Source organism: Diabrotica virgifera, chromosome 6, assembly GCF_917563875.1.
Source record: "Diabrotica virgifera virgifera chromosome 6, PGI_DIABVI_V3a".
NCBI classification, from domain to species: Eukaryota; Metazoa; Arthropoda; class Insecta; order Coleoptera; family Chrysomelidae; genus Diabrotica; species Diabrotica virgifera.
Genome location: NC_065448.1, coordinates 104,242,668 through 104,264,290, shown reverse-complemented (window position 1 = coordinate 104,264,290; position 21,623 = coordinate 104,242,668). Strand labels below are relative to the sequence as shown.

The following is a 21,623-nucleotide window of genomic DNA, read 5'->3' as shown; positions in this document are numbered from 1 at the left end:
TTTCGCAATTTTTCAATTTTTAATCGCTTATATGTCAAAAACTATCATTTTTAGAGAAAAGTCACTAAAGACCTTTTCTGTTTGGAATGATCCAAAAAACCTAAAAAAACTTTTTTTCATGCAAAAAAAAATAATTTTAGGAAAAAAATAAAAAAAAAACGTTTAAAAAATTTTTGACCACCTTTTGGTCCTGGCAACATGCAAATTTGTTAAAAGGAGTCCTTTTTGAGTAAGATTGTGCAAAAAATCCGAATCAGAATATTTTTGCTAGCGGATGCGCAATGGCTTTCTGGACTATATGGAACTTGGAATTACAAATCTTTCCATTTTTTTACATTTACACATCTGTTTTACATTTACTTTTGAAAGCACATCGCTGAGATTCATTGCCACCCGACAAAGACGTTTTTCTAACATACTAGCGCAATGAAATGTTTAGTTTTGGAACCATGTCTAAAGAAATGAACGATTCTTTGCAGATAGTACATTGATTTTTGCTATACAGCCGTGGCAGTCGCCCTTTTTTAGTACCCAATGCGTATAATTATTCATTTTAAAACTTATAAAAACAGCCAAACCTTTTTGATGTTTAAGGCATTTTCTTCGTGTTCTTGTCAAGACCTTCCTTTGCACGTGTCCGTTTAATTGCTACACAATTTCGCTTCTCTGAAATTTGATTAGAAAATAGTTCTTTTAGAATCGCATTAGATTCATTCACTGATGGATGCTCAGGTTTTTCTGGTTTTTGTTCTATTAGAAGCTCATTTGGTTCATCCACTTCTGCTTCTTCACGTTCTCCAGAATCAGGACCTGACTGGGTTTCTTCTATTTGTTCTTCTACTTCTAAATCTTCTTCAGTCGAAGTATTTTTAAAGCATCTTCTGGCAGTGATGAAGTTTTGAAGCCAATTTGAGCAGTAACCCCAAACATAGCTTCATACGGACTGCACTTGATGCCAGAAAGGTAAGCTCAGCTCTTGGTGAATTGTACAGATCGAAGACCCTCTTGACAACTGACCACTTGTTTGTTTGATTGTTTTCCAACTATGAACTTTTCTCTGAACTAGTATATTTTCAGTGTCTTTATTCGCAACAGATCCTTGTGACTGACTGTTTCTTGGCTTACCGTGCACTATCTTCAAATCTTTCCACATGGAGCACAGTTCTTCTATAATTATGTTGGAGAATTCTCGTCCATTGACGCTTTGAAGAATGATAGGAGCTATAACAGCACAAAATATGTCTAGAAGAACTAATGCAACTTCTCCTGCACGTTTAGTTTTCAACGGCCGTAATTGTACAAATTTTGTGATCTTGGTAGACAAAAATGAACTTGAATTAATAATCTACTTGAGCTTGCATATCTATCAAATCTATTTGACATCTACTATTCATTTCGTTTTGATAGTACATGTTTCACTACTAAACTTTTTTGTGAGAGCTTTAGATATTTCTGGCGAGTTTCACACAGATCCAAATAGATCGTTATGATTTCTACAGTTATGTATTGTGGCACTCCGTTTAGACCAGGGCGGATCTGTAAAAATATTAGTACATTTGGACGTTGAGAGGTGACTCAAATTTTTTTGCGGAAATTGCTTGAAAATAACTCAAATAATAATATTTGAGTTATCCTCCCTCTCAAAAAGGTCCGGAACATTGTTTAAATAATCAAAATGTCAAAAAATGAAGGAAAAATTAGATTTTTTTCTTGCTTTTTTGATTGTAATTTTAAAAGTGTTCATTTCCGAGAAAAGTTATACTAACATAAAAGTTGCATAATTAAATTTCCTACAATATAGAATTAATTAAAAATTTAAAAAATAGTCACCCTTGTTACAAAATAGCAATAATTTCGAAAAAGCTATACAAAAATAAGTATTCGCATTTTACGTTCTTTCAACCATTTATGCTACATTTAGGACCTTCATATTTTACCCAGAAAAACTATATGATACAGACAATACTGTAAATTTCATTAAGATCGGTTCAATAGATTTTGCAAAATAAATTTTGAAATCCAGCTTTCGCAAAAAAAAATCGTTTTTTAAATTGTTACAGGACTGAAAATAAAGCAGATAGCCAGTTGATTTTTTTTTGCGTATAGAAGTGTACTGTACCTTTTATTTGCAATTTGCAAAATTAAAATCGATTAACTGCCACGGCGTCAGGAAATTTTTAAATAAACATTAATTATTGGTGCTACGCGCAGGACAGCGGATAGTTTGCTCTGCTTGGGCATTTCAATGACCTTTGATAATGATTGATACATTTTAATTTTTATTACATTTCGATATAAATAAATAAATTTGTTTATTGCAAAATAAAAACACATACTCTATCCTTTGAAATAACACTTTTTTTAGCAAAAACTTTCTTTGTTCACATATTTTAACTTAGAGAATAAAAGTTTATTATTTTTAAACATATGCAATTGTTTAAACAATATTTCACAAACAATAATAAAATTAGTTTGATTTTTGTGGAATTAAAATATTAAAATACAACAAAATATAGAGTAAGAAAATAATATATTAAATAAAAATTAGAAGAAATTTTGATGGAAATCAACTTGTGTGAATCGAACACCGCTGTCCTGCACGCAGCACCAAAAATTAATGTTTATTTAAAAAATTTCCTGACGCGCGCCGTGGTAATTATTCGATTTTAATTTTGCAAATTGCAAATGAAAGGTACAGTACACTTCTATAAGCAAAAAAAAATTCAACTTTATATCTGCTTTATTTTCAGTCCTGCAACATTTTTAAAAAATGAATTTTTTTTGCGAAAGCTGGATTGCAAAATTTATTTTGCAAAATCTGTTAAACCGATCTTAATGAAATTTACAGTATTGTTTTACTATGTCATGAAGTTTTTCTGGGTAAAATATGAAGGTCCTAAGTATAGCATAAATGGTTGAAAAACCTAAAATGCGAATACTTGTTTTTGTATGGTTTTTTTCGCAAGTATTGCTATTTTGGAACAAGGGTGACTATTTTTTAAATTTTCAACCAATTCTATATTATAGTAAATTTAATTACGCAACTTTTATGTCAGTACAACTTTTCTGAGAAATGAACAGTTTTAAAGTTATATTCAAAAAACCAATAAAAAAATCGAATTTTTCCTTCATATTTTGACATTTTGATTATTTAAACAATGCTCCGGACCATTTTGAGTGGGACGAGAACTCAAATATTATTATTTGAGTCATTTTTAAGGAATTTCTGCAAAAAAATTTGAGTCACCTCTCAACGTCCATCTCAAAACAGATGAGCCCTGGACTAGTTGCCTGTCAATCGTTATAATTTGAATTTCTTACTTTTACCAAGATCCTCTGGGAAATGTATACAATTACCGGTAAAAGTAGGAAATAGAGGGTTTTTAAAGAATATTTCCTACATTTACCGTCGACTCTGGTAATTGTATACAGTTACCGGTAATTGTGTACAATTACCAGATTATCTACTTTTACCGTAACATTGAATATACGATATAATTTCAAATACAGCATTTCTTTAGTATTTATATTTTCTTACTCGAGAACAAACCACCGAATAATTTAAACATGTTATTCATAAAAAAATATAATGGACATATTTTCAAAATATATTGTTAATATTTTAGTTTCTTATACATACAATAATAATAATTACCTAATTTCCATTAATTAATGAAATAATGATTTCTCCAATTATGTTCCCACTTTAAACCCAATTAGTAATAAGTTGTGTTTTTTTTGTTAAAATTTATTTTGAATCCAACTTTTTCTGACAAAATCATTAGTCAAATAACATGGAATTTCTTTTTTATCTGTGATTAATGCTCGTAGAATGCCGCAAAGAAACACAAGAATTATTGTAGATTATTAATAAACATAGATCCCAGATCCCATATCCGGTTGTTGAGTGTATTTAAATATTTAAAACATACTATCACTTTCTTTCTCTCTTTACTGTAGTAGATGTAGATACTATACTCTCTCTGTCACTCTCTTTCTATATTTTGGTAATTTACGCTATATATTCGCATGTATTTTTCGCAATTTTTATTTCGCATTTGAAGCGTACAGGGAAAAAACAAGGAATGTCACTTTTTCATGAATTTTTGCTTTTATAGCCATGTGCTAGCAAAAACTGAGTTCTATCGATTCAGAACAATAACCAGATAGATCAGTCCAGTATATAAATTTTCTAAGAATTTGTATCCAGGCGAAGGACCAGGATTGTCCACACGCCACTGAACAAAAATAAGGAATGTTAGCAGTTTTTTGGTTCATTATTAAATTAATAAATTAATATTATATTAAGATTATAGAATAAGAATTGCTAGAATTCTGCTAAGAAACCTGAAGTCAATATTTGAATTCTTCGTGTAACTTTTTGTCGATTGATATACGATTTTACTAATTTTGAGTCATGTTTGCCAAACTTTTGGTCACAACTTTTTAACCGAAAATGACGTCAAAACCTAAACTAAAGATTTAAGTTTTAATTTTCAATACGTGTTTAGTGATATATCACATGTACTATTTCTGCGACTATAATATGGCACTTTCAGTTAAAACTTTTTAAGTGGAAATGATATAAAAATTAAAAGTATACATTTCGTCGCTGAGAAATCAAACGGGCATAAGTGCAAAAAACCGATTTTTGAGATATTGGTATCAAAATATTTCACCTATTTTCATGTCAAACCTCCATAAAATTAGCTCAAAAGAAAGTTCGTCAAATGGCGTTAGGCCAGTTTGCATAATGTTTTAATCACTACTTTTCTTAATAGAAGACATACCTATTGCCCAATCCGTCACTCGCTTCCTAGGCGGATCCACATCAATAACAAATTATGTTGTACGTTGTATTTGGCGCAAATTTGCTCATGTGGGCTGATCTTTTTGTTGATGTGGACTGTGCCCCGCATATATATTTTTGTATAAAACGCAAAACTATTTTTGTGACGAACAACGCACGTTATCCGTCGTGTTGTCGGTTTTTCGGTCGATTTCAAAGAAATTTGCGCCGCACAGCAATGTTAGTGTAGACTTGATTATCCACTTGAGGCTAATAGACCGGACAGTATCGTCGCCCCCGCTAGCGAAATTATTCTGATTAGATTTTTTGCAAAAACTTACTCAAAAAGAGGTCCTTATAACATATCCACAGGGTGCCGGACGGTGCCGTGGTCGAAAAATTGTTTAAACAATTTTTTTAAATAAATTCACAAAAATAATTTTTTTATTTCGAACAAAAGTTTTTTAGATAATTTGGCTTAGTCTGAGCAAAAAAGGTCTCTTGTCATTTTTTTGTAAAATTGAGTGTTGTCGAGTTATATGCCATTAAAAATTTGACAAATGCCAAAAATGGCTATTTTCAAGGCTTAATATCTCAATTAAACATTACTACTATGAAATTCGAAAAGTCACCAAGTCAAGTTTCTGATCCCTTCTTCAAGGTCCTAAAGAGATTTTTGTCATTATTTTATTAGAAAGCTGTTATTTTTAGTTATTAATAATTAGCGCTATAGTCCATGATGTATCGTCGCCCCCGTTAGTGAAATGATTCCGATTCCATTTTTTGCAGAAACTTACTCAAAACGAGGTCCTTATAACATATCCATAGGGTGCCGGGCGGTGACGTGGTCGAAAAATTGTTTAATCAATGTTCAATGTAATAAATTTTGAAATGAAAAAATTATTTTTGTAAATGTGTTTAAAAAAATTGTTTATCTACTCTATGTCATATTATGTGTAAGTTTTTAGTTTGTGAAAACTGTCATTATACACACACCGGCAAAATTAGCCGAACACCTTAAAAATGGGATATGTTTGATGTCTTGAATTTCCTAAACCACTGGTCCGATTTGAGTAATTATTTTAGTATGTTATAGCCTCATTATTTAAGAATATCGTTGTAATAATATTGTTGCTAGGCAGGTAAATATCAATGTATATCGGGTGTACCAAGCATACTGTGTTTTTTTCTTAAAGTTTGAAACACCCTGTGGAATATTCTAGCATATGTAAAATATTATAATCAATACTCGATTGTAGACTTAGGCTTTCTTAACATTCTCCTATTTGATTTATTTACTTATCTAAGATAATAAAAAAGTTATGTCCGTTAACAACTATCCATGTTTTTCATCAATAAATCCTCATAGTAGGGGAGGAAAGTATACTAAATTTGCAGTTACTCGAGCGTTGTGGGAACCTATTGGATTGTGAAAAGTATGTGTTAAAATCAGATAAAGGTTAAGTTGAGTTTTCCATTAAGTGGGGGACATTTTATTTTTTAATTTAATTTTCCATTTTAAACAATAATTTTTTCCGATTATAGCGCTATCTATCCAAAATTCGAAAAAATGTGCCGCATAAAAGTTGCTTAATTTTACGTAAAGAATTCAAATCTGAAATAAAATTGGGGGCTCCTATTTAAGATTTTAAATTAAATCCCCCCACCTCCGTGGAGGCTCGTGACACTCCACGGAGGGGGTGGGGGTAAATTAAAAATTTTAAATACGAACCCTGCGATATTTGGCGAAATGAACATCAGATCGTAAAACTGCAAAATACAACTATTCAATATTTTTCAAAAATCTACCGAATGGCACCAAACACGACCCCCCACGGAGGTGGGGATCGGGGTTACTTTAAAATCTTAAATAGGAGCCCCCAATTTTTATTGCAGATTTGGATCCTTGGCGTAAAAATAAGCAACTTTTATTCGCAACATTTTTTCCAATTATGGATAGATATAGCCTATATTTCCTATAATCGGAAAAAACGATTGGTGGAAATGGAAAATTAAATTAAAAAATGGCGAGTCCCACACTTTATGGAAAACTTAACTTAACTTTTTTTGGTTTTAGCACCCACTCTTCACAATCCAATAGCTCCCCATAACGCTCAAGTAACTGCAAATTTAGCATACTTTCCTCCCCTACTATGAGGATTTATTGATAAAAAGCATGGCTAGTTGTTAAAGCACATAACTTTTTTATTTTCCAACATAAGCAAATGTGGTCGTATCGTAGAATGCTCAGAATATCTTGGGTTCAACGCATTTCAAACAGAGAAGTCTTAAACAGAGTAGGTCAAGGCGAAGGTGACTTAATGAAGATGATAAAAAAGAGAAAAGTTGAATATCTGGGGCATATAATGAGAGGTAGCAGATACAGGATGCTGCAGTTAATACTCAATGGAAAGATCGACGGAAAAAGAGGAATTGGTCGAAAGAAATATTCATGGCTCCGAAACCTTCGTCAATGGACTGGCTTATCAGCAGATCAATTGTTACATGCCGCACAAGATCGAGAACGATATCGGCAAATTGTTATGGAAGCTACCCACGCCTAAAAATTTGGGCACGGTACTTAAAGAAGAAGATAAGCAAATGAATCAAAAAAGAAAATATTAAGAAAGCCTAAGTCTACAATCGAGTTTTAATTTTAATATTTTATATATGCTAGAATATTCCACAGGGTGTTCCGAACTTTTAAGAAAAAAACACAGTATGATTCTAACACCCGGTATAAAATGACATTTACCTGTCTAGCAACAATAATATTACACCGATATTCTTAACTAATAAGGCTATAACATACTAAAAGGATCACTCAAATCGGACAACAGGATTAGGAGATCCGAGACATCAAACATGTCCCATTTTCAAGGTATTCGCCTAATTTTGCCGGTGTGTGTAGATAGCAGTGCATGAAGTGTTTAAAGTGTGCGTGAAGTAACAATGTATTTTAAATGGGACTTACTTTTTCGCACTGTTTTTAACACACTTTCATATAATCAAATATCCTTTACTTTCGCGTTGTCATGGTGACGACATAATGAGCAATAAATTACGACAAAAGTTTTGACAGTTTTGTGGTTTAAAAGAAGTTAGAATTTTTAAATGTCAAAGTTCTAAAAATTGTAGAAGAGAAATGAATTCCAATGACGAAGAGTTACAGTTTTTTATTTGTTTATGGTAGAGTAGATAAAATATTGTATGAAACTGTGCGTGAAGTACTTTTTGCGAACTTACGCGATGTATACCACTCGCTCCGCTGTCGCTCGTGCTCTAAATATCGCGTGCGTCCGAAAAAGGCATACTTCACGAACTGTTTCATAAATAACTATTAAACAATTTTTCGACCACGGCATCGCCCGGCACCCTGTGGATATGTTATAAGGACCTCTTTTTGAGTAAGTTTGTGCAAAAAAATCGAATCGGAATAATTTCGCTAGCGGGGGCGACGATACTGCCCGGTCTATAAGTGGATTCGGCGGTACAACACACGAACTAAATATTTACGTGGTAAAAATACTCAGTCCCGGCGCTAGGGTATAAGGCGTCCGCATGCAAAACTAATATAGGCGCCCTTCTGTTTTTTAAATTATTATTTTTTATAACACCAGCAGAACAAATGCTCATTATGGCGCCCACCAAATAGGGGCGCCCGCCTGCAGTGCATCCCTTGCAGGCCCGTTATCGCCAGCCCTAAATACTAGACCAGATTTAAATGTGCGCCTTAAAGGTTTTTTCTGCATTTCAAAATAAAACACATACACAAATTTTAATTGATGTGGATCCGCCTTAAACTTTAAGATGAAACGTTACGCGTCATGTAAGTAAAACTGAATTAATTCACATCCTAAATATGAATTATTAGCAGATAATTATTTGTCACGGCAACTTAAGTGCAAAAAGCAATCATATTTTAAAGTCATAGTGACATATCTGCATATTTCTCTGGATTTAGTAGATAACCGGATTATTTGCTACCAATACTACAACAAGCAAGAATTTTCATAATTTTATACAAGCAAATGGTACCCCTAGTGTGAATTAAACGGTAGAAAGCGATAAAACATTAATTGCAAAATCTTTGGAACGCTCTGGTAAAAAATGTATCTTTTGTATTTATGCTAGTTTGATTTCACAACGACGATTTGTTCCCATTTTCATAGGGCGCTTCGAATAATATATCGCTTGTACTATTTCAGTGACTTTAAAATAATACTTGCTTACTAGTTGCAACTCTGGAACCGGAAGTCCGAGGTCAAATTTTTGATCTCTAATATCATCTTCTGTTATATAAGCTGTCATTCGACACCTCATTTGCCATTCTATCTGTTTTAATAACGGATAAGTTATATTCGCAGACACACAGACAGACGGACAGACAGACGGACAGAGAGGTATGAAACCGGTAGGTTATATTTGTTCCCGTCTTACTAAAGGGCGTCGAATAGTATATCACTTATACTAGTTCGCGGAGTTTAAAACAGTACTTTCGGTTACAACTCTAGAACTGGAAGTTCAAGGTTAAATTACTTACCTGTAATACCATCTTATCACTATAAGCTCTCATTCGACACCTCATTTGGCATTATATATTTTTTAATAACAGAGGAGTTATATTCGCGGACAGACAGACGGACAGACAGGCACGAAACCGGATGAAAGTATATGTTTGTTCTCATCTTTCCCTTTCTTATGTTTCTCGAAGGTACTTGATGATATATATTTTGGAATATTTTTATGTATGAGTGAATTTAGAATTCGTTGAGACCAAATCTAGCTGTATAATTTTATTTTTAAATTACTTCGTTTTTTGTTTCTTTCCCATTTTTTCCCACATTAGCTCTTCTGACCTGGTTGTTAAAATGTTTCGTTAATATTTTATTGTATACTGACACAGCACACATCAGATGGTAAGGTCTCTCGACCTTACCATGATCAAATTTTTGTTATATGTAATGTAGTTTTTCGTGAAAGTCCTTTGTGCTTGTAATATATATGTTTTTTCAACTTTTCCGACTAAGCACAGCAAGAATTACCACCTTTTTTCAACAGACAGACAAGGTTTTTTTCTTTATTTTTTTCCATCATTAAAAAAACTGCACAAGTAATAGAAGTATTTTTTGTATACCGTACATGGGATCCATCTCTCCTTATAGTGGTATTTTGAACCTTTTCACCATAGCTCCGAAGATGGCTTTATAAGCCGAAAGCGCTCAGCTAGGAATTATTTGTTTTACACACTTTAAAAGTACACTTTCCCTGTTCACCTGTCAACTTAAAATATTCCTGAAGCCGTGTCAAATATTTAGTATCTTGTTTGTCACTGTCTTGTCACCACATTCTGTTCGACTGAGTGGGTTGTATGACAAAGATAGCGAATATTCGATTTGGAAAATATCACCACGGACATGGTGTTACTTTTTTTCGAATCCTGAAATAACTGATAAATATTTTTAAAAAATTTAAACGCTTAATGAAAGATTAAGTCATTACCGAGGGCCGAAAGTCGCTTAGAATAAACGAAAGGTTTGTTTAAATAAGATATTTGAAATTAAAAATCACACTTAATTTTCTCTTCTTTTTCACCCATGTAACTTATTAAAATAAACATTATAGGAGTTCCCAGGGACGTTCGGCTTGCAATCTTTCATTCTGCTTCTAAATTTTTTAAAAATACTTATTAGTTTTCTCAGGATTCGAAAAAAATTAATGCATTTGAATAGCATTATTAAAAAATTTTGCGCCTCTCACCTTAAGATAATTCTATTATTCTATTATATTATATCCATCAATCTATGTACCTATATATTGTATCTATCAAATCATAAAATAAAAGAAAATAAAAAATAAGATACTCATGCTGGAAAAGCCGTAACAGTATTTCTAACGTTATTGGAAAAATAGTGAGAATAGGCTAAACTATTTAACCGCTCCACGGGAAGTTGGCAAATAGCTTTTATCTCAATGATACATTGACGAGCTATAAAACGCGGATATTGGATTTTCTCCCGGCGTTTTATGATAAATCACTTAATGCCATTTAATCCCGCAGTTTATTCTAAGACAATGTTAATTTATTCATGCCCGTCGGTATTGATAAATGGAGTGTCCGGCGTTGCGGACCTGGCCCGTGATATTTCTCAGGTTGGATTATGGTTTATGAACAACGCGTATACTCTGTTCGCAGTGTGCACACCGAGATTTATTGCGGATTTAAATTGAGGAACGCATCTCAGAGCTTCATCGTTTGGCAAAGATGGACGGGCCCATTTAACGACTGATCTTGTCATTCCACTAACCCAGATATGCCTAAAACCTACCTTAAAATATTTTTCTCTAAATTTACACCTCACATAAGGTAACAAAACATATTTATCGTTAAAACTAAATATTTATGCAAAATTAGTAGGTATATAATAATTAGACTTGGGCAAATATGCAAATAAAAAAGTATGAAATATGAAATAGCGCATAAAGATGCAGTATTTTATGCAAAAATATGCAGTATTTTATGCAAAATATGCATATTTATCTAGAAAATATGCATAAAAATATTTACAATATTTTTTTATTTACAAAAATACTTACAATATTATAAATACATAACATATACAATTATTTTAACATAAATATAAATATTATTTTGAATTGTGGTAACAATAGATTATCAAATTATATTCAAAATTTTCTACTAAAAACTTATGGCTTCTATCTGAATACATATATTTGTAAATAGGAAAACTTCTTTCGACATCAACTGATGTATCTGGGGCATTTTTCAAATTTACTGTAATAGATGGTTCTAAATTAAGTGGTTCGGAAAATGAAAATGTCCCAGCTAGTACTTGATCCACTTCAGAAAGAACCTGGTAACCACTATTTTTGTCATGGTTACTTCAAATTTTTGAAAAATTTCTTTTCCGATAATACCTTTAACGTTTTGACACAAAGACTCAAATTATTTTATTAAAACTGTGCTCTCTAACAATGATAATTTGGAGGATTCTAATTGAGTTATATTTTTCTGGATAAAACTGTAATTTGATTTTATGAATGACAGTTGCTGTTGGAGGATGTTATTTTGGAAGGCTTGCTTAGCTTCCAATAAAGATTGGCAAATATCATCCGTTAAAAGGTTAATTATTTTTTTTAAATCAACAAAATGATCAGCATAGAAAGTAGCTGCTTCCAACCATGTTCCCCAACGTGTTAAAATGGGTTGCGGTGGCAGTGGAACAGCAGGAGGCATATCTCTGTAACATTGTATTCTTACAGGTGATTTTAGGAATATCTTTTTGACGCTCGCTATTAAACTGTTAACTAGTGGAAATTTTTTTCTTACTTCCTCCGCAACTCTGTTTATTCCATGCTCTAAACAAGTGACATGTATTAAGTTTGGATAAAATATTTTTAAATTTTGTCCTGCTTTCACCATATATGGTGCGGCATCAGATAAAATAAGCAATAATTTATCATTAGGCACAGCAGCAGGAAGAAAAAAGTTTGCTAATGCTTCTGGTAGAAACCGTGATATTGTTAGAGCGTTGGTTTTTCCACTTGCTTACAGGAAATTAAATACGATTTTGGAAAGGTTTCATAGCTAAGTACACCAATCAATAAGTGCATAATGTATCTTCCTGACGAGTCAGTGGTCTCATCCACAAATCAATGTAAAAGTAATTTATTACCTATTTCGGCTTTTAGGTTGTGGATAACTGAAGAGTATAACAAACTGACATTATTTCTCTTTAGAGTTCGTTCACTGAGAATGTTTGGTTTGAAATTTTTTTTTTAAAAAGAACTAAAGTTTTCATTAGATAATTTTGAAAGCGGTATATTAGAAGATACTAATGCACGACATAAGTATCTGTTAAAAGTTTTTTGTTCGGTTTGTTTTTTGGAACTTGACTTAAAGTACTTGGCCACTTGGACAGTAAAGGTTGATATTTTTCACCGGATGTGGTTTTTACTTTTTTGGCTAAATGTTTCGCGGTTCTGACATGCTGATCTATTTGAAATTTTTTTTTAAGATGAAATCTAAAAAAATATACTTATATAAAAGAAAATACTATAAAAAGAATATCTATAATCTATAGTTGTACCCATTTTTAAAATCTAAGATTGTAGAAATAAACTAAAAATGCATAACAATGATTTAAATTAAATCAAATAAAAATCGGTGTAGTAATCTTGAAAATGTCAAGAAATGACTGTGCAAGAAGGAAGAACCCATAAATATTTACAAGGGGCTCTTGGTCTTTTCTGTTTACATTAATTAAAGAAAAAATACGGTGAGCATAAATTAAAAGCACTTAACTAATTAAGTCCAATATATGATATGTTTTTGTTTTTAGCAAAATTAAAGCAAACTGTGCTACTGTTAGAAAAAAAAATATTAGCGACCTTTCAGTAGACTATTGAATGATTTGAATTTTAAATAGGTATCCTGTTTTTTATCGCAAGGAGTTTAAAAAATGCTTGAAAATAAAAAATTACATCGATTTATTGCGAACTAGCCTTGTGTCGGGACTTTTCTTAAACATAATCTCCAATTTTAAAATCTTTGTTTGTACCACCGTGTAAATTTTTAAAATAAAACAAAAAGTAATACGTGTGTACTTAAGGTTTTGCCACAACATGAGCAATAAACTTTATCCATATCCATAGATAGCTCTTTGTAAGGTTTATCCATGTTGAAACATTTACTTATTTTCGGCATGTTCAAAGAACAATAATTATTCACAATAAGAAATACACGGTGTTTACGCCTCCAATTTTACAACAAAAATGAAACCAAGTGAAACTGACCGTCAAAATAAAAATTTTTACCTAGAGACATAAACTGGCAAACACAAACCCTTAATTCCAGGACAAAACGTGACAAAACTATAAAAGCCGCTGTCTTTTATTAGTTACTATACCAAGAATTGGAATACCAAGTGATTATAAAACAAAATTAAATATTGGCATTTTCATGCTATCTGTAAGTTTGAATATAAAAATATATAGTTAACACCAAATTTTCAAATTATATTATGCATTTTATGCTCAATTTTATAAAAATATGCAAAATTTGACATTTTTGCATTGTTTATGCAACATATGCACAATATGCAATTTGCATATTGGCCTAAGTCTAATAATAATAAAAATATATAATTGGACTAAGTCCTAGGTTTCCACCCAACACGACCGGAAGTCGATATTTGAACACTTCGTGTAACTTTTTGTCGATTGATATACGATATCGCTAATTTTGAGTAATCTGACAAACTTTCGGTTATAACTTTTTAACCGGAAACGACGTTAAAACCAGAATTAAAGATTCAAGCTCGACATTTCCGTGCGCGTCTATTGCTATATCACATGTACTATTTCTGCGACTATAATATTGCACTTCCAGTTAGAACTTTTTCCCGAACATTATATAAAAACCAAAACTATACATTTGCCCCTATCTTCCTAAGGTGTGTCGAATAATATATCGGTTGTATTTATTCTGCGACTTTAAAACAGTACTTCGTAGACGGACATATGGAGAGACAGCCATGAAACCGGAAGTATATATTTGTTATCGTCTTAAGGAGCGTCGAATAATACATCGCTTGTACTATTTCGGTGACTTTAAAACAGTTCTTCAGGTTGAAACTTAAAATCGGTCCAACGTAAATATCTCACATTTATTACCATCCTTGGGTTCTAAGCTTTCATTCGACGCCTCATTTGTTGTTCTATCTGGTATAATGACGGAGGAGGATTGCTTACAAAGTCTATGGTACAGACGGACGTGAATAATTCAACGTTTTCACATTTCTTCAAAATGGGTTAAAACAAAAATATAATGTAAAATAACATTTTTGGATGTTGTTTTATGTGCTATTATAATGTTTGAATGGATAATTATAGACCCACCACTTTAAGCTACGGTTACATTGGGCGCGTAGTCTGACGACCAATCAGTCGGACATAAACGGACGACATTGATAGTGCGACTAGGTGGTCGGATTGCATGCGTTTAACTGCGACTATGTGTTCAGAAAACATAGCCGAGGATGAAGAATATTTAGTAGAAAATAATTTTTACGTCTTTTGATGTTATAAAACTCGAGATTATAGGTACCTAAATGATATACATAATATAGAAATAGAGAAGCAAATGGCGTTAGAAGACAAGCATATGATATTAGAAATGCCTTTCTGCTGCCTTTCTTTCAAGTACCCCCAAAATTAATTTTTCAAGATCCATCTTCAGACGCACGTTGCCGCAGGAAAAAACAATCAAGTTTGTATTTTGAAATTAGTCGTCCTTACACGTGCATAAACTGACGTCTATTACTTATTCAATATAACCGTTCCTATTTGTCTGCCTGTGTTTGTCTATATCGTCCGACTACGCACGATTACGTCCGACTCGTTAGTCGTCAGAGTACGCGTCCAATGTAACCGTAGCCTTACCCGTGAGTACTAGTTCACTACCCACGAGTTAGATTCAAGAGGTACAACATACATGCCACTTTTTTTGATATTTGGATTTTAGCTTGACATCTGTTCACGTAACTTGTTTAGTATGTCTTTTCTTTTGTTATTTAGTAAACTCTAAAACATGTTCATTAGTCAATGAATATTTATATGGAATAGCAAATGGCCTTGTTTTTTTTTTAAAATCGGAACCACTTGATCTGAAGCAATTTTATTGGATCACCTAATCTAACACATTAGTTTTCCTATTTTGCATTATGTGTAATGCAAAATTCTGCAGGTCATAAAAATCTAAATACATAGTTCAGTTTATGTATTTCATAGGGTCGTAGTTTGTATCTTGCCATGCTAATCAAAAGTGTGCATTTTTCGGCAGTGAATATCATTTTGTGCTTTTGTGCATCAACTTTAGATCGATCGTTTTAGGATTGTCAATTTTTTCAACAGCGTATAGCATTGCAGCACAAACAATCTGGTTGCGGTTATGCCCACCACATGTATCTTAAGGCGGGTTCACACTTTTCAGTTTCGCTTACGCAGTCTGATTGATTCGTTACTAATTAAAAATAAAAAGCGACGTTTGGATTCACACGTTTCATGTTTTGCTACATTCATTACGTATATAGCTAATCCAAATATTTGATATCGTGGTAATGAAAATGGTTAAAAAAATTGAGACCAACTGTTTGCGAAGTATGTTTACAATAATTAGTAAATGAATTACAGAATATTCAAGTGAATCAAAAGAGAAGAAAACGTCGTAGATGGTGCGGCAAGTCCTGAATATTTCGCAGAATTATATGAGATACTATTGAAACTAAATTGACAGATTTAGCTTTGGAAGATTCTGCAAAAAATTGCTCTCAAAACTTGCCACAATGGATAAATCACGAAAATTTATGTTCTCGCGCCTCAATTTCTATTCATTATGCGATAATGATCAGTCAAAAATGATCAAAAGCAGAACTGGTTTTCACTTTAACACTTTGACGGACAAAACGTCTATAGACGTCTAATTTCCATTGATGTAATGCGGCACAACGTCTATAGACGTTGCATTTTTCCCTATTCTAATTCGCAAAATACATATAGTATCACATTATCACTATGATATTTGACGCACTGTCCGTCAACGTGTTAACTGAAAGTATGAATGTACTGATCATTTAAAATGAAAATGTGTTCTCATGTTCATTATTTGTTCAATATCACTAAATCAGTTAGACTGCGTCAGAGAAACTGACAAGTGGGAACCCGCCTTTAGACAGTGGCTACATTTTCAATGATTTATGGCAAACTATACACGTATTTTAAAAAGGCATGCACCTATCTCTGAGGCACCTTTGGAGCCCTGGATTTCATCTCACACATAGCAATGATTACTTTGATCAAGTGAGTCATAATTATCTTAATTTAACCCCCCCCCTTTTTCAGCCCTTTTTACAGCTGCGTCATTCTTCATCTAAAATTTTTTAAATATTTAAAATAGTGATTAAATATAAAATAACTATCCGGAGTAACGGTATGTTTAGTTTCATCCCTATTTAATGGTTAGAATTTCATTATCTTAATTTAATCCTCCATTTTCAACCCTATCTACAGTTGCGTCATTCTTGATCTTAAAATTTTTTTGTAAAAAAAGCTATTTTTAAATATTTATTACATATGCCGTTTATTCTTACGGCGATGGCTTTTATTTTCATCCCTATTGGTCCGAATTTCATTATCTTAATTTAGTCCCCCATTTTCAACTCTATTTACAGTTGCGTCATTATTCATCTGAAACAAGGTCTAAAATGTTGCTCAGCACATAGTTACAGTTCTGTCGCTTTTGTATCATCTTTACACAGTATTTTAGAAGTTAATTACGCTTAAGTAAACAGGAATTGACAAAATTTGCAGTTAGGTCATCCTTATTCCGGACCGGCGATATGTAAGACAGCATTTGCGAAGTTTCATTTTCATCAATGATAGTGATAGTCCTTATGAAATGTGATAAAAATATTAAATAATGCCCGATCGTTTATCGTAGCCATTCCAAGTAGGTACTTGCCCACAGCGATAACGCCTCCACAACTCTCCATTTTGGTCCAAGGGTGTGGATTTTACGGCCCTTCCCATTTAGGTATGTTTTTCGTTCTCGTCCCCAGAACTCTCACAAATTTCAAAAACTGAAGTACGACCTTTGCGGCTTCTGATAGTACTGATCATTACCTTTCCAACGCATGTCCAACTTTGAAAATCGGTTATAAAATTCAAAAGTTACCAAGCTCAGAAGTAAGACTGAATTTTTATTTAAAAAGGGGAAAATGTTTGTGGATATTTATGTATGTATGTGTGTTCAAAAGTTTCACCGATCTGAACTTCTCTTTCTGTGTTTCAAGAGGATGTCGTGGCCGATTCAGAACCGGTGTAGTTTGTGACTTTTGACCACCCATAAGCCAGATATTGGGCTAGGTAGATACAAAATGGTATATTTTTGGGCGTGCATATCTTAGGTTCAAGGAGAGACAGGAAAACCGCAAATACAATAAATCAATAGCTTTGAGTTAAGATTTCAAATGGCGCCTAAGCGGTCAACATGATACCTACACACGGCTCAGTATAGCCGAAAAACTGAAGAACTAAACTTTGGAAATTTTGGTTTTTCGACAATTACTCAAAATTTCAACCTACAAATTGCGCCAATAACTGAGCGTTTGTAGGAAGACTCTAAATGTATCTAACAGTGTATACCATATATCTGGGAAAATTCGAATTTTTAAGTTATAGGCTTTATAAATATGATCAAATCTATTTCTTATGGGAAAAACGGTTTTTCAATCTCAATAATTCCTGTAGTATCTTCAGTTATCATGCTTGACCTTGGATGCATCAGATACTACTTATCAATAGGTTTCAAACTTATGTTTAATGATTAAAATCGGTTAAGCCGTTCAGAAGTTATCGACTTCCAAAGGTATAATCCATTTAACCATTATCGCCGAAATGGTTTATATAGTTGTAGTGGTTACGACGCTAAATTAATAGGGCAATCCGAGTTCATTCACCGGCCATACCAATATTTTTTTTCAGTCTATTTCGAATAGAAAAAAATTAGTGTACATTCGATGGACACCAGATCATTTGAGAGATAATGCTATAAAGGCGATCATTTATAACGCTTAACGTGGAATCCAGAAGCATTACATTCAACTTCATACATTTAATTTGTAAATAACTTTGAAAAACTCCTGATCCAAGAATAAAAAACCGCTAAACGCCGTAAAAATGAGTGGCGCATACAATATTCCAGCTACAAAGGAGCTGATATGAATATTAGGTACGTGGCGCGAAAATGTATTTCCATTTTGGTGGAAAATAAAATTCTGGTTTTATTTTAAAAGATGTTTTCATATTATTTGCTAAATTTGAAGTAAAGCGAGCCACAAAAAAGCTTCAAAGTACAAACTCTATCAAAGTTACTCTTTTATGGCGCGTTTTACTTCAAATTTAGCAGACATTATGGAAACATCTTTAAAATAAAACTAGAATTTTATTTTTCACCAAAATGAAAATACATTTTCGCACCACGTACCTAATATTCATATCAGCTCCTTTGTAGCTGGAATATTGTAGGCGCCACTCATTTTTACGGCGTTTAGCGGTTTTTTATTCTTGTATAATAATACAACATATTATAATTGTACATAAAAATGCAATTTTTACCTAATGTTCTTTTTATCATATTGCATTGCAGTGTAAGTTAAAGTATTAAAAGAAACTCTTTCGAATCCTCTACTCTAGAGTGATAGTCACCGGAATATTTAGGAGCGGCACAACTCTACCATTTATAGAATTGAAACAGCCTCAACCGGACACTCCATTTAGTTTCAGGCAGCTTTGAGAAGTTTGTGACATTCTAATTGGTTTCAGGAAAATAATTATTTCACTTTACTTGCCTTTTGATTAAACATGAATTCCACGGTTAATTTAAATAGTGGCGTTTGCATTCGTTTCTTTTTTGATTCGTTTTATACATAAGAATCTGTATGAGAATACGTTGGAACTTGAATTTATGTAAAGTTTGAAGTGGAAATTTTATTGTTTAAAAATTATTAAGTAATGTATTTGTTACTGTTCTGAAGCTATTTTCTTGTGGCGTCTTAACACAATTTACTATTTTTAGTGGGAATGAACTACAAATTTTGTTTAAAATATATAGATCATGATGTTATTCTGAAGCTATTTCTTTGTGGCATTTTTGTAATAAACTATTCAAAGATTATTTTATTAACGTTTCGAGTCCACATCGGAAGTCGTTGTCAAAATATAAAATATTAATAAATTAAACAAAAATGTTGTTGCTTAGTAAAAATTGTTCTAATTATTTTATTTAATCTGACTAATTTATATCGGCAATTCAGACATATATTATACATTTTAAAGTTGATTTCATGTAATCGAATGACTATCTTTCAATAAAGTCATCCCAGGAACGCAACTCATAAATATGGGCAATATCATTTTAAAGCCTTCTACTTTAAAATGCATAGTATATTATGTCTGAATTGCCGATATAAATGAGTCAGATTAAATTAAATTATTAGAAGAATGTTTTAACTAATAAACAACATTTTTGTTTAATTTATTAATATTTTGTATTATGACAACAACGTCTGATGTGCACGTCGAAACGTTAATAAAATCATTGTTTAAATTAAATTGTGGCTTATTTCCCATTTAGAATAATTTATAAGACCTTGGGCCCACACTTAAAAAAATTTATTATAATACCTCACTAATTTTTTATAACCCCTAATGAATTCTGCAATCTGCCGGAAGGGCAGTAAGCGTTTGCTATGACAAATATGAGACTAGCATGTGGAGTATCTCTCCAGTGAGTGATCTTCTTTAACCCGGCATCTGCCACGTGGCTTTGCAAGTCGCCAACTGCCACGTGGGGTGCTCACAGCACCCCTTAAAAATTTTGTGTGATCTACTTGTTTAAAAAACAAAATAATGTGTTGAGTAACACAAGAATATAAATAAACATGTTTTATTAACTTATTAGCCACTAATGTGTTATAAAAGTTAAAAAATAAAATGAAAAAGGTGTTATAAGCAAATTAGCAAGTACCAAGCCATAATAAATGAAGTCAAGTAAAATATCTAAAAAAATTAAGATTTAGTGAGTATAGAGTTTATATTAATAATTTAAATAAGTTATTTCAATAAAAAATGTAAATTTGACCTGTTTATCAAAAATACAAAAAAAAATTAAAACCTAAAGTGCCAGATGATGACACCCCAATTCGACTTTAGAGCTATAAGTTCAGAATGACACTAAATAACCACTTCAAACACTAACACATATATGCTATATAATATTATAGAAAGCTACTATGACGCACAGCTCGGTTACCAAACTTGAAATACCAAATATTTGATAAAAATGTGTTATGGGGTGCTGGTAACACCCCACGTGGCAGGTGCCGGGTTAAAAAACTTACTAAATTTAAATTTAGTATTTTTTTGACAGTGAGAGTACTTATTAGTGTTTATATTTCCTTAGAAGCTAAAACTTACTGGGTCCTGTAGACATGTCGGTAGGCAGCATGCGTCGAAGTCTACGCACTTCGTCGTTATTGTTCGTCCGCTATAACCTTTCCCATGCGTCACGATTCATTTTTAAACAAAGTAAGTCAAAACATAAAGTAAAACGTACGCCGATGTGTGTAGTATAGTATACAGTATACAGTATACAAAATGTATATCCTACAGTTCAAGTTGATTCCCAGTTAGAGTTGATTATTCCTAGTTGAAGTCAACTCCAACTAACACAAGCAGCAAAAGTTGATTTGAAAAAGTTAATTCAACTTTTACTAGTTTGAGTTGATTATTCCTGGATCGATTCAGTAAATGTTGATTATATGAGTATAATCTCACCTGCTTTTTTGATGACTGTGCGTCTCTTTGTTTTGACCGTTTCAATTACTTATCATGATTTGAACATATAGGCCAGGAAATGAAGCTGAAAAAATGGCAAAACCTCGCAATTTTTTCGTCCAGCATCGATTTGTACAAATTTGGAATTAGGGTCATTTTACCCTCTAGTTCATTCTCTATTTTAAGTCGTTGTACGCTTTTGGTTTTTTAAGGGTGATAACTACCCCTAATTGTAAAAAATTACAAAATAACATTTTAAACTTTAATATGGTCAACATTTTAAAATTTGGTTTTTATTAGTTAAATATTGATTGTTTTATGCCTCAGGATATAATATCATAATATTTCAAGTCTTAAAACCACCCTTGTTGGAGCTGTATATAAAAAATTATTTTTCCTAAAAAATGACTTCGGCTTG

General features: G+C 32.4%; 2 protein-coding genes across 3 annotated transcripts in view; one reads left to right on the top strand and one right to left on the bottom strand.

Annotated features, from left to right (window-relative positions):
- The window catches only part of LOC114334214 (protein N-terminal asparagine amidohydrolase), a 268,207-nt gene that overhangs the window by 133,054 nt on the left and 113,530 nt on the right, over positions 1–21,623 (top strand). The gene's annotated exons all lie outside the window — the stretch shown is intronic.
- Positions 590–20,861, bottom strand: LOC114334213 (uncharacterized). Its single transcript, XM_028284248.1, has 3 exons — positions 20,846–20,861; positions 945–1,221; positions 590–878 (listed from the first exon to the last, which is right to left on the bottom strand). The coding sequence occupies exons 1-3, from the start codon at positions 20,859–20,861 to the stop codon at positions 590–592; spliced, it is 582 nt and encodes a 193-aa protein (XP_028140049.1).

Coding starts and splice junctions, on each gene's coding strand:
- LOC114334213 (XM_028284248.1), bottom strand. Junction 879..944: donor CCTTTCTGGCATCAAGTGCA/GTCCGTATGAAG, acceptor CACTGCCAGAAG/ATGCTTTAAAAATACTTCGA.